Source organism: Cavia porcellus, unplaced genomic scaffold (assembly GCF_034190915.1).
Source record: "Cavia porcellus strain 051 isolate PalLab524CR breed Dunkin Hartley unplaced genomic scaffold, mCavPor4.1 scaffold_30, whole genome shotgun sequence".
Taxonomy (NCBI): Eukaryota; Metazoa; Chordata; class Mammalia; order Rodentia; family Caviidae; genus Cavia; species Cavia porcellus.
In genome coordinates, this window is record NW_026947513.1 from 7068447 (window position 1) to 7082859 (window position 14413).

General features: G+C 45.1%; 1 protein-coding gene across 5 annotated transcripts in view; it reads right to left on the reverse strand.

The window, feature by feature from the left end:
- Ccdc149 (coiled-coil domain containing 149) overlaps positions 1 to 14413 on the reverse strand; it is an 89410-nt gene that overhangs the window by 44957 nt on the left and 30040 nt on the right. For all 5 annotated transcript variants that reach the window (XM_063240571.1, XM_023564070.2, XM_063240570.1 and 2 more), the window contains one exon: positions 13474 to 13512. In XM_063240571.1, the coding sequence (XP_063096641.1) occupies positions 13474 to 13512 (39 nt within the window). The remainder of the gene's footprint in view (positions 1 to 13473; positions 13513 to 14413) is intronic.

Below are 14413 nucleotides of genomic sequence, written 5' to 3' on the forward strand. Positions count from 1 at the left end.
AGGTCTCACTATGTAGCCTGGGCTAGCCTTGAACTCATGGTGATTCACTTGTCTCAGCCTCTTGAGCACTAGAATTACAGACAAGAACAACTATGCCCAACCCAGGCATTTGATCCTGGTTCTAGAAAGCAGTCAAAGAAGAGGTCGTATTAAGCATTCTGAAGTCAGGATCCACAGGCGATTCTTCAGTCCCCTGGGTTGGCTGCCACTCCCATCTCCATGATGCCAGCCTCCCTAAACTCTGTCCTGCCCAGAGCAGGGTCCCTCCAGCCCACACAGTGGCCCCATAAGCAGCCTTCCTGTCCATGAAGCTTTGGCCCTGGCCACAGCATGCACTATGCTGTGAGCCCTCTGCCACTCTCACCTGGTTTTGGGTTCCAGGGAACCCTGCTCCCCCAGCCACATGCTGACATCCGGGGTGGGGGGCAGCTAGCCTTGGCCTTCCACTCCACTGCCATGCTTCCCACTATAAGGTGTCACATACTCTCATGCTCACCTGGCAGACTGCACTGTCACCTAACCAAACAGGGATGCTGCCAGTGACCAGAAGGCAGAGCCCCTGCTGGGCCTTTGCTCACTTTACACGTATGGCTCCAAGTGCATATGGACAACAAGTGGACAGCAAGACTCAGGGCAGATCAGTGAAGCAGGGAGAAGGGAAGCGGCAGGTTGTCAGAACATGACTCCTGGAAAGGGTATACAGGGACTGGGCTCAGCAGCACATGCCAAAGAGTCCCAGAGACTCAGGAGGATCACAAGTTCAAGATCAGCCTAGAAAACTAAGTGAGATTCTGTCTCAAAATAGAACAAAAAGGGCTGGAATTTAGCTCCGTGGTACAGCATTTGCCTGGCATGAAAGCTGGCCTGAGTTTAATTCCCAGTATTGCAAAAATCAAAAAACAAAAACACAGTCTTTGGCGAACAGATGATTATGCCCCACAGATGGATTGGAAATTCAAAGATCACCTGGGCGCGTGCCCTGGTTTGGGAGGGACAGGCAGTCGGCTATTGATGGTGTACGCTGCCTCATTTGGATTGGTCTGGAAGGATGCCTGAGATGGGGAAAGGGGATCCTTAAGATTATTTCACAGATTTCCCTCATGTTACAGCTGCTCTGCCCAAATCCAGCGGCCCTGGGGAACTAGTGCACCCCCAGCTGTTAAATCTCTAAAGACCGCAGTCCCCACCTTTTAAGGACTACCTAATTCTGTCGGGTACCAAAAGAGAACAAAGAGGAAGGAAGAAAAAGATGAACCCTGGCTCCCCAGGCCTCTTCCCCTTCCCGCTGCCCAGACAGCACTGGCAGGGATGCCCTGCCACCCCCCCCAGCTTCCTCACGCTCACCTCCTTGCATCCCCGCACGTGCCAGGCCTGGGCTACCTCAGCATGGGCACTTCCCCTCTGCTGGGGACCCTCTCCCCTAACACCCCAACCCCAGCCCCCCCTCTGCCTGTTCTCGGCCCTGGTGCAGAGGCCCAGCTGGACCCCTGGGCTTAACTCAGCACGTTCCTCTCCTCTCCGTTACTTTAGTTCCTGTGTCCCAGAGCGCGTGCCATCTTCTAACACACCGTATAATTTACTTCATGGCTTACTGCTTACTGTTTATCTCTTGTCTTGCTTTCCTTGCTAAAATATAAGTTCCATGAAGGGCAAGGAACTCTGTTCTATCCACTGACCTCTCTGGAAAACCGTATAAATATTATTAAAATAAGAGATGGGGGTGCTGCTGTCTGGAGGTCCCAGCCTAAGGGAGGATCTGGAAAGAGACACAAGTGCCAATGACTGAAATCAGGGCCCAGCACCGAGCATGGCAAGGGAAAGACACTCACCCAAATGGGCCTCGGGGTCACCTTCTCCACGCACCGTGAGAGCTGCTGGCTGACACAACCTGAGTTTTCAGCCCCCGCTTTGTAAAAGTCATTATCTGTAACAGCTGAATTCCAGGTCTCCCATTTTTCTGTTCTCATTACATTAAAAGGTGGTGATAGGGAGGAAAACTAACCCCCATTTTATAGGAAGGAAAGCAAAGGAATAAGAGATACTAAAAGGGGGCAGGGAGAAGGTCTCTAGGAGGAATGAGAAAGTCACAGTTGCCACCTGGTTCAGTCGCTACCTGAGCTAAGTGACCTTGCAGGAAGTCCTTAACCTGGAGCTTCCATCCCTACAGTGGAGCTAGTAATACACAATCCGCAGGCCAAACCAGCCCTTAAATTAAATAAGGAGCACAGAGCACTTCCCGGGGGCTTGCACACGGCAGGTGCTGGCTAAGGCTGGCTACCTCCCTCACCTGTGTCCTTCCCACCTCCAGGCCAGCATGCAATGGACAGGGCAGTGTGAGTGTGACCTTGGACCTCCGTTGTAAGCCTGTCCCTTCCCCTTTATTCTTTAATAAAACAAATTTTTACAAAGTGCCTACTGTGTACCAGACACTGTGTAAGCTCTGGGCATAGACCAATGAACAAAATAAACAATCCTGTTGCCCTTGTAAGCTTACATATAATTGATTGCACTGAATTGCTTACACTATATTATAATAAAGTAAATAATGACTCAGGGTGCTGGCTCGTAAGGACTCTGGAAAGAAAGCAAGCAGGTAAAAGGAACAGGGTGTGTAAAGGAGACTGCCACATTTAAACCATGACTCCAAAAAGCAGAAAGAGCCTTCAGGCACCCTGGGGGAAAGTTTCAGGAGGGGGAAGGCAAACAGGCTTCCATCTGTCCTTCTCATCACATTGCCCCAACTCATCACAGGCTGGCTCCAGGGACTGCGCTGAAATCCATCCGAAGGTGGCTTAGCTTTTGTTGGATGTCTCCTGGTTCTCTCCCTCCCACCTACCTCTCTCCTTCCTGAGCACAGTTATCAACAAGGAGCGACCTCTGTCTCTCCTCCACAGAACTCCAGGTGTCCCCAGATGTTAGCTCTCTTGTAGAAGCAAACAGTCCCGCTCTGCCATATAGAGGGACAGCGACAGAGCAGCTGTGGCTGCCCTGGGAAGGGGCCCTCTACCCAGAGCCTGCTGCAGGCAGATCTCAGCGTGGCCACCTGGGGAGGTGAGCCAGGTTCTCTCGCACAGACCAGGACAGATGATCCTAAGAGCAATGGGGGAAACTTAAGGAAAGGATGAAAAAGAAAAGCATTCCCCTACTTCCCTTCTTAAATTAATAATGGTGTAAGCCCCTCAAGGAGTAGGAAGACCTTGGGGTTCACTGACTACTCCAACTGCTAAACCACTAAGCGCAGGACATAAACCCGAACAACTCAGTCCACCAGTTGTGAAAGACCAGTCCTCCTCCTCCTCCAATCCATTGCTAATCAATACTTTGTAAAATGCAATAAACAAGAATTAGAAGGAAAATAATTTTAAAAAGACATCAAGATAAAACTGCAAGTGTTTTTTGTTAGATTCGATAGACATAAAACCATGTTGCCACATTGCTATCAAAGTCTCTGAGTGCTGACTTCCAATTTCTGTACCTATCTCAGCACAGATCAGAAGCGATGAGGTCGCGACCTGACACTAGGACTTGGATCTCCCCCTAAAAGCATCCCAGATCAGCGATGCTCCCAGGTATCTGGCCATGAAAGGGGGGAGCAGGGCAGATACTGAGCAGAAACACCAGCCAGAGATTCCAGGGAAACCTGGGGCACCGGGCCAGTTGCTTTACGAAACATGGATTTAGAGACCCAGGGCTGTGATTTTCAAACATTATTTACTCCGCAGCCTGGCTGAGAGAAATCTACCACAATTCAGCCTACATTATCCACAAAACAAAGGTCTATTAAAATCACAATGCCGGCACACTAGTTCATGGCATCTGCCTCCACCCTAGCAGCTTTAAACTTGGCCTCTGGAGTATAGTGGGAAGGGAGGCACTACTGCCTCAAAGCAGGTGACTAATTTTCTTTTACATTTAACAGACTGGATTACACACAATTCTTTTCTATTCAAATATTCCACCTTCTCAACTCCAAAACAGTAACTTTGAAAACTAGAAAATGATGATTCTGATACGGTACTTAGTTCCTTGACATATACCTTGAAGAACCAAAAAAAGAAATGCATTTCACAGCGCTCAGAATAGAGGAGGAAAGTTCACACTATTCTTCTGACCAAAAATAACACCCATGACTCACACACTCCACAAATCCATCAAGCAAACGCGCGATGCCTGCTTACAATTTATCAGCTATGCGGTGCGTTTTGCCTCTGTGTCATTGAGAAGAACTCTGTGACCATCGGTTTAGAATAGCATTACTATGTAAAGGAAATGTCAGGGGAAAAGGTGGAAACCACCTAGGACTAGTGCTTCACGGGGATGGAAAGCAGAACCTGAGATTATTTCCTCTCCATCTCTGGGGTAGGGGGCAGCATCAATAGCAAAATGTGGAAAGCCTTACAAAGAAGTTTCCTTTAGATATTCAAATCCACCCAGGGCTGGCATTAAAGGCTGATACTTTCTCTGTGATAATAGAGGAACGATGACTACAGTGATAGGTGGTGGAATACAAACACCAGAGTCTTTCTAGGTAGGACTTCATGATGTTTAAGCTTCGTTGTTAACTTGAATGGGATATGAGGTGACTGGACCATAGGGATGCTAAACTCCTCTTAATGCACTGATACTAATGGCTGAACTCACTCTCAGGACACAGAGCCCAATGCAGGAGGTAGGCACCTAGGTGTGTGACTCTGGAGGATATATCCCTCACTGGTTCTCTACCCCTGTGTACTCCCTCCCAGTGGCCGTGAATTGAGAAGTTGTGCTCTACCACGCCCTTCTGCCATGGTATTTCTTCCTTGGAGCCAGCCTACCATGGACTGAATCCTCTAAAACCGTAAACCAAAATAACCACTTTCTCCTTTAAATTACAGGTATCAGCCATTCCATACCAGTAGTAGGAAAGCTGACCAATAGAGTTTATCTATTAACTTGGTGATGGGGAAGAGAAAATGCTTGGAAATGCACTCTGCACAGGGATGATGACTGCACATCCTGATGGGTGTGTGGAACTGAGACAAAACAGTGGAGGGAGACACTCTTACCCCACACTCTTCCAAACCTTGTTGCAAAAATCCTTACCAGGGTAGACTAGTTCCCCTGACTTCACATCCTACGGCATCCTTGACTCTAACCCTTGCCTCTACTACCCTTTTAATTCTCCTACCAACGCCATAAAATATGTCAGAGCACTTTACATTACAGACGCAACAGGATTTTTACACTGATAAGAACTGATGTGAGATTTTAAAATATAATGAAGTGTCATCTGGTGGTGATCACTCCATTTTCAAAGATGAAGTAGTCAACCCTGGCTCACAAGGAAGAATTTCAGGACACTGGTTGTATGAAAAAGTCTTCAATCTTTTCAATGGGGAGAAAAGGATTCAGCAAATACCACAGAGGTGCCTACTCTTAGCAATGAAAAGATAGATAGAAGGGGGATCAGAAGCCGCCTCAGATTATGCCACTTTGTCATACGGATTGTTTGGAGCTGAAAGTAACAGAGAACCAAGAGAACCAGGAACTGCTCTCTGTACTTCTTTTCCTGCCTAAAAGCAAGGCATAAATTTGCCTTTATTAAGTCTTCAGCCTTTCTGGTACCAGTAAGAGGAGAGCAATTCCTCACCTGAGAAAGGCACACCAAGACAGGTCTCCACAAGCAAAGCTTACCGAAATAATTCTCTCTCATTATTTTTCCAATACATTTTTAGTCATTTTCTCCCATTTGATCATCCCTCAACATCCAAATTCCCTTTCCTTTGTTAAAATAGTATATAAACTCTGAGTCTAACTGCTTCTCTGAATTTCACTTCTTTTCTGAGAATTTCAATTGCAAATTCTAAATATTAATAAAATTGTAGGTGTTTCATTCTTGTTAATCTGCCTTTTTTATTTATATTTGTGTATCCCATCCCCACTAATCTAAGAGAGCCGAGGAAAAACTTTGCTTCCCTACAGAGAAAACCAAAGAAAAAAACTGGAAAGAAAGTTTAAGATATAACTTCTAAACTTACAGTATTCCAGACACTGGCAATAGGGGTTAGAAAGACAGGTCGAGGGGCTAACATTCTAAGAACAATCCCTCAAGCCTTTCCAAATTTTTGGATTTTATTAGATACACATTATTTTAGTAATTAACTATGAAATAGTTATTCTAAATCATAAAATAAAAATAATGTGCACTGATGAGTCCTTCAATACTCCTCTCAATTTTCAGACATACAAATTAGAACAAGAAATCAAAAATGAAAGGAAAACAAAATAAGAGAGACAGACGGACAAGCAAATGCCTGATGTAGGCACTTCCTCAGGAAGAGTAAGGAGAGAGAGAGAGGAAGAAACAGAGTCCAGATTTATGAAATGTTGTTCACACACATGGCGTTAAAAGTTTCTTATACCAGGCCCCTTACATCCATCTCTTTCATAGGAGTAAGTACTATATAAAGCAAGAATACACACACAAAAAAGTTTGATGAAACACCAAGTGTGCTTGAGAGGTATGATTGATAGCAAATTTAATTGCAATTTCTACTCGGCTGCTTTGGTCCTTTGCAAACAGTAATAGAATAAAATTTGCTTTGCTTAGCAAGGGCCCCCGTTCAACTGCCAAAGCAATGACCTCTACTGCAGAGACAGCTCCCTTATTTACAAAAAGCCACCAACATAACGTTTACTCTGCACCTGGTCTTGGGTTTAAGGAGTAACCTTCAGCAGCCTACTCCCTCCTGTTAATCTCAGAACGCACCTACCAATGAATGAATCAGAGTTTCCAGATCTCGCAGCCCAACCCTGGTGAATGGGCTGGGGAGGTTGCTATTTAAATACATGTTTGCTTAATCTTGGTCACTCCACTCTGCTTCTGCCACTGAGGGCCTCCTTAAATACAACTTGCAAGTACTTCAGACTCCTCAAGCCTAAACTTACTCATCTAAAATTGGGGGATGCTTCCCATTTCTTTGCAGAATTGTTGCCAGGATTCAAAGGTCTTGCAGCAAGGGTACTTTAGTGCTCAGGATGAAATTGCCGTGCACAGGATGTGGGAGGCCACATCCCACAGGCAGCTGGCCCTTAGATGTTTTCCCAGCTTCCCCAGCATAACAGTTAAGTCACACCTTTCAAAGTGTTATGAAAAGAAACGTCTCAAAGCACTTCAAGTCTTTGAAGGAAGTTTTAGGTTCTGAGCATCAAACCAGGACGTACGTACAAAGTCACTCTGATTTGCAGCCACAGGGGACTCAAATAAGCTTGACCAAGAAGCTTTTCTGCTGCAATAAAAGGCTCCCTCCCACCCCACACAGGGCCACTCTACACTCTGTTTTCTACAGAGTTGTCATCTTGCACTTGTCACCATATAAGTAAGCCATTGCTTTTTTAGAGGCAAGAAAGCAAGGACTTCTTCCTGGATCTATAGAGACAGCTCCCATGGTACGACTCTGGAAATCAAAACAGGAAAAGACACAGAGCTTAAAATGCCTATGACTGTTTGTTCAAGGAATTGCTTGCGGGGTGGAAATGTGCCGCGGTGACCTGAAAGAACCCCATCTCATGAGAAAATTAACCCAAGATCATTTAAATTCCCCTTTGCCTCCTTTGGAGGAACTGCTTGTTTAGCAAAAGAAAAATATATAAGGGTCATGTGAGATTCTGGGGCGATCTCTCGCTGAGGTGTGAAGCAGTGTGCCGTGTACACTGCTGCCTGGAGGAACAAGCAGACGCTCCCATTCTGGTGTCCCATGAGAAGCTATTAGTGCCATCACTGTTGTCACGATTTCTTCACAGCTTCTTTAACGGATGATTTGCCACTGGAAATTGAATTGTTTTAAAAAGGATTCCAAGCTCCAAAAGAAAGCCTTGACAACTGTGTCTCTCGAACTACACAAAGAAAAGCTCTAGTCTGTCCTGCAAGGGGATGGGTTTTTTGAAAGCAGGAAAAATGTAACGGCCACAGGAAAGAGGACTGGCTGTAGGAAACCCCTAGAGAAGCTTCCGATTCTTCACCAGTCCTAATGCGAAGGCTCTGAACCAGGCATTTAATCTTTGAACTCCCAAGCTGGGCTGGCCTGACTGCTGACCATGTCTCCTCTCCACTCAAACAGTTGAAGAACCAAAGACGGAACAAAAAACCTGATTTAGAAAATCAGCTACAAGTAGAAGATCTAGATTCCAGTCTTGCTCTATCTAGCTGCTTGGTGGTCTTGGATAAGCAGCAGGAAAATTTTAAATTATGCAGCACCCATCAAACACTCACCACCCATCAGGCAATGAGCAGTATACACATTACCATACCAGTTTCTCAGAAGAATACTATGAATACATGTCACTGTTCTATGCCCTTCGGTGAGAAGGAAATTGAAGTTCAGAGAGGTTACACAGACTGCCCAAGATCACCCAGCCAGCAGGGGAAGGCTTAAGTTTGAATGCATATAATTGGACTCCAGAATCCAAACCATTCTGATTTACTGCCACCCCTTGTGCTGCCTGGCAACTTCCTGGAAGACAAACTAACTACTGTGACCTCGGAAGACAGTGGAGAGAATCGAACAGACAGAAGCCCAGTAAGAGGTCACCGAGTTTCACCTTCTCAGCTAATGAACAGAAAGCTTCAAGGACGACGGGCAGCAAGATGTGCAGTGGCTTCCAGTCCACACACCGTGTGACCTCTGAGTCACATCTGCTGACCTGGCAGTGGCGCCCTGCTTCCACTTGTACAATGTGTGCTTGCTCTGCAGTGGGAGGGTAAATACTCCACCCCCTGGCTCACCCTGCCATCAACATGGCAAGTTCCTTAAGGCACACAGGGGAGGTTGCGTGCTGCCACCCCCTCGCAGATGACGGAGCAGTTTCAAAAACACCTGTGCCTCCTCTCCTTCTCCCTTACTCCCCACACACGGACTCCTAAGCTGCTGAAGGGAAAGCTGCATGGTACCCAGCCCCTAAATGTGGCATGTGACGTTTCCTTCCCACCCTGGACCAACCACCTACCTTCCAAAGACTAGTCACATGCCCAGCCAACTACAAATGAGCCAGTAGCAACACAACTTTAACATATTCCAAAGGGACAAGAACCTGCTTTTCTTCTAATTCTAGAACTGTGTTCCCCCAGTCTTTATCAAGACATTGCTCCCATTACTTAGCCAGAATTCCCTCTCTAACCTTGGCCTGCATTTGCACTGAGGACCATTTTACATCCTATATACTTTAATGATATTGTTGACTATTTATGGCATCCCAACTAGAAATAAGATGACTATATTATTGATCATCTGAACCGAGACGCCTTGGGAAGTGAAAGGTACACTAATAAAATTTGATGCCAAGATAAGAGGTATAAATGAGATCGCCTTAGGAGAGATATGGGTGTTCACCTTAACTACAGCACCACTTCAATTAGTTCAGGGGTTCAGGTCACACTCTGCTCATTCCTGTGTCCCTCTTGTCTAAATGAGGACTGGGAAGTACACATCCATAACTCCAGCTTTTTGGGAGACTGAGGAAGGAGAATTCAAAAGTTCAAGGGCAGCCTGGAAAATGTAACAAGATCTTGTCTCAAAAAAATTAAATAAATAAACAAGTAAATAAATAAGTAGGTTGGGGGTGTAGCTGAGTGACAGAGCACTTGCCTAACGTGTGTGAGGCCCTGGATTCAATCCCCAGCAGTGAAAAAAGATGGCATTGGATCCACATAGGGTGCACAGTAAGGGCTCACTGAGTCTTTGAAGTTGTCAGCAGGAGCTCCAAGAGGGCTATGGAGTCTGAGCCGGTACCTACACTGCCTCTCGTGGCCAACTGTCTGGACCTCCATAAGCCCCCGTTACCCCTGCATAGATCACCCTGATGATACCAGGACCCACCTCTCATGGCTGGCTGGGAAGTGAATGAGACCATCTACTGCAAAGCTCATGGTAAACTTGAACCCTTAATACCACTGGCTGTGGAACTGGCTGTGGAACAGGCATCTGGTGGCACACGCCTATAATCTCAGCACTCTTGGGAACCAGAGGCAGAACCAGTCTGGCCAATTTAACAACTTAGCAAAACCCTGTATTAAAATGGAAACAACAACAACAACAACAAAAAGCCTGTTTGACGCTGTAGCTCAGTGAAAAGTCCCTGGGTTCAATTCCCAGTGCTGCCAAAAAAAGGAGAAGTATTATATGTAGTAGTATATGTGGTCTGTATTATAGATCACTCTGGGGCCCTCCAGAGCAAGCATGTTTAATATGGTTTGTGGCACTGTCTGCCCCGTTTCCTTTACAAGGCAATACCAGGAGCCACCTGTACCTACAGGAAGCCCACCCAAGCCTTCCGGGCCCTGATGTGGCCTGGCCTGAGCCTAACTGTTGGTATTCACCCCAGAGGCCCAGTGACCACTGGGCAGAGTCTATAGCTCCAGGGGAGTTGGCTGCCACATCAATAATCTGAGAACAAAGCAGAGTCACTAAAATCATCTATAATGAGCACCTGAGTGCAGAGCAGACAATGGGGGCAGCGGAGCCTTGGTTGTGCCTACCCAAGAAATGCAAGTTGCATTTCTGCTCACACGGAGCTGCTCAACCAATTCCTGTGCTCCTATGAACCGGAAATCTGCTCCATGACCCAAGCTACTTCGAGTTCCAAGTGCAATGGAAAGGATCCTTACACACACCTTACATCCTCTCTATGTCATGGATACCATGTTTATTTCCATTGTGTGGATGAGAAAGCTGAGACTTGGACACCCAAAGGAGAGCTCCTCAGGCCATACAGTTAGTTTAGAAGGTGTCACGATGACCCTTAACAGCTTTTCCCTCCAGAATAACAGTCTAAGCCAATAGGCATGAGTACTCTCCTTCAAAGTTCCTTAAACTAGAAATGGGCATACGTCCCACACTGGTCAAGCAGCTGCAGGGAACAGCTTGTATGTCAGGGCTGGGATTTTGATCTCTCCAGTGTAGAAGAATCAGCCATCGACAAAGGCTGATGATAAGCACAAGAGGAAGCCGACATGACAGTTGGCACAAAGGTAGAGCTGTCAGGTAAAACGCATGATGACCCGCTGAATACCAATTCAGATAAACAGTGGGAATACTTCAGTGTGAGTATGGCCCCAACATTGCATGGGACACAGTCTTACATTAACAAAGTTTTGACTGGCTATCAAAGTCCAAGTTTACCTGAGTGTCCTGTATTTTTATTTCCTAAGTGTCACAGAGTGGGAAAAATAAGTACATGAAAACTTTCTGATCACATAAAACCTGGGACTTCTGGTTATGCAAGGCAGTGGGTTCCTTTACTGGTCGCACAGCTTTTGATTTCTGTCACCTGTATCCCCCAAACACCCTGTGTCATCCAGTGAGTCAGTGATGCCAACTGAGGCTGGCTGCATAAACCCAGCTCCCCCCACCATACTAAATCCTAAAAGAACAGAAACTAAACGCTGCATTAAAAGCTACATCACCAGTATTTAGGTCCTTGACTTGCATTTTCAGAACTGTAACAACACCGCTTGACAGACTTGGTGGAATTCATCAGATTCTCCTCAGTCGATGTAAATTTTTTATTATAAAGTCGCAGAATATGAATTCACTTAAAACTGTAAAACTCCTTCATGAATGCTAACAAACTCTAAAATTGCAGCAAAAATGACTGCTTATAACCATCAAAAACACCCCACATTCAAGAGGAAGGATTCTAGTTTTTAAACAGTACTGATAAATTTTCATGTAATTTTGTTTAGAAAAAAACATGAATTAGCTCCATAAAAAAATTAGACTTTAGAGCAGAAGTAGGACATTTTAAGCTAATTGCATAAGTCAGTAGGCAACATGGAAGCAAGCAGGCTTCAATGGCTGCAGAGGTGACCCGGGCACTGAGTTGCTGTTTATAGATACAAGTCGTGTGTGTGTACACGTGTGTGTGTATGTGTGTGTGATGGGAACACTGTACACCAGCATCAAAAGTCTCAAAGAAAACAACCCATGCATGTTACCTGTGGGTGCCCAGTACATCATCAAGGAGCAGGATGTCCCCCGACATCACAGGGGAACCCAGGAAGTGGGGTAACCCACACAGCTATGAACAGGCAGACGGCTCCTATGTCCTTATTTGTACATTGGTGCTTCCGTTCATGAACTTCATTCATTCCATGATTACAGTCACTAACCAAATTGGTAGTGAATCAAATCAAATTCAATGGTTAGGTTCAGTGTTGACCTCATGGGGAAATTTGATTCAGTTCTCATCCAATTTGATTTGCCAATTAACCACTATTAACACTTCCACCACCTGGCTCACCTTCAGCACACTAAAACCTTAGAAATCAAGGCATGTCAAAGTAATTGTGAAGTTAAGGAAAGCTCTACAAAGGCACCTTTATAGAGTACCCTTTCATACATTATGAGAGAGACCAAACTCATCTATAAAGTAACAACTTTAACAAATTTGCTATTCATCAGCATCAAAGGTCAAAATAAATTTAACAGATTCAGATGCTCACTTTCATCATCTAACAAATTTTGATGCTCCCTTTTATCAACTTAATGAAACAAACTTAATAAAACCCCAGTAGGATTTGTTCGTGGGATCAGAGAAAGACTTGGTAAAATGTTTTTCAGTTTTATCTGGAAACAGTAACAAACAAAAAACATCTGAAAGAAAGAGCAAAGGGAAAGAGACTAACTCAACCAGAAATCAAAAGTACTCTAAAGTGCAAGGTGTGTTGGTGTATGCCTACAACTCCAGAAACTTGGGGGCCGAGGCAAGGGGATTGTAAGTTCCAAGCCACCTGGACAACTTAGCCAGACTCTGTGAGGGAGGGAGGGAGGGAGGGAGGGAGGGAGGGAGGGAGGGAGGGAGGGAGAATGAAGGAAAGGGCTGGGAATGTAGCTCAGTATTAGGCCTCGGTTTTGATTTCCAGTACTGCTACACACACAGGCACACACGCACACACACACACACACACACGCAGTATTGTAAAGCAGAAGCAATTAGAACAATATGGTACAGAACTATTTGGGAAGCTCCATGGAACAGATCAGAAGCCCAGACACAGATGCATAGATATGTAGGGAAGTGAGGAAATAAATTAGTCAATAAGTATGATTGATATCATTAGAAAAAAATAAATGACTTCCAAGTTTTGATGGAAACAGCTCCAAAAGTCGGCAGTGCAGGAATCTAAAGGCCTGAAGGCAGAGCAGTATGCACCCACCACACAGCAGCCCACCTGCTCAGCTTCCCCAGAGCTCCAGTGAGGGAAGGTCCAGCCCCCGGGAGTCCTCCAGCACCTCGGTGGGCTTTCCTGGGTTCCTGCTCCTGCACCTGACCCTCTTCCAGTCTCTACCACCCAGTCCTCCCAGACACAGAGGATGCTGGGAAGTGAAAAGAAGTTTGCTCCATATGTCTCAGTTCCTGATTCCTCAGTTCTTCCAGCTGTAGGAAAGCCGCAGCAATCATAATGTGCAGCTATCAAACATGCAGAGTGAGTCTTACCTGCTTCCTCTTTTCAGGGGGAAGCAATGGATCTCCATCCTATAAAGAAACAAGTAATATGCTTTACTTTCTTTAAAAATACCTAATGTGTGTAGACTCAGGCAATTGAATCAAACTATGAACCTGAATTCAGACCCAATCTTATCACCAGGCAACCAGCACAACCAAGCTCAGCTATACTTTAAAAAAAAATAACTATTAACCAGAATTATTTTAGAAAAGTCTTTAGGAAATCAGCTTGAATTAAGGCCAGTCTTACATATTTTCTAAAACTATGTGAGCTAAAAAAAAAAAAAAAAAAAAAAAAACCCTGAAGGTTTTTCAAAGTAAGTTTTGAGGAAGTTATAAACTGACATAATATTTAATTTGGCCTGAGTTCTTTTAAGTAAAACCAAAAGAACAGTGCCTGATATTCTCTAGGGTGAAACAGTGGGAGGGAGATAGAATTTGCTCAAAATAAAAGCAAATTAACTGATAACTTCCAATCCTGTTGGGATTTTTACCACTGATGGCTGACTTCCTCTCCCTTTGGCAGCATCTGAGAATACAAATTCCTTAGGAGAATACGCAAGGCACCCCCTTACAGATGCTGTTGTACATGGGTCTACATTTACTCAAAGATTTTTCTATTCTGTCTCTACTCCAGGGCAGTTCAGTGAGCCAGGCCCAAAGGTGAAACACTAGCAATAGCATTTGCACTTAAAAGAGAGACTGCACCCATGAGGAACAAGGCAAGGGTGAGCAAAGCACTGGACCACTGGTGTGCTTTGCTTCAGGGTTTGCAGCATCATACCAAAGAAACATAGGGAAAACCAAAAGGCCCCTCGAAAGGAGAAGATTATAAAAATTATGGATCCAGATGTCTCAGAATGTATTAAATCTGTGCAAGCGGCCCAGAAAGCTGTCCAAAAACAGTCATGTACAAAAGAGCATCTTTGAG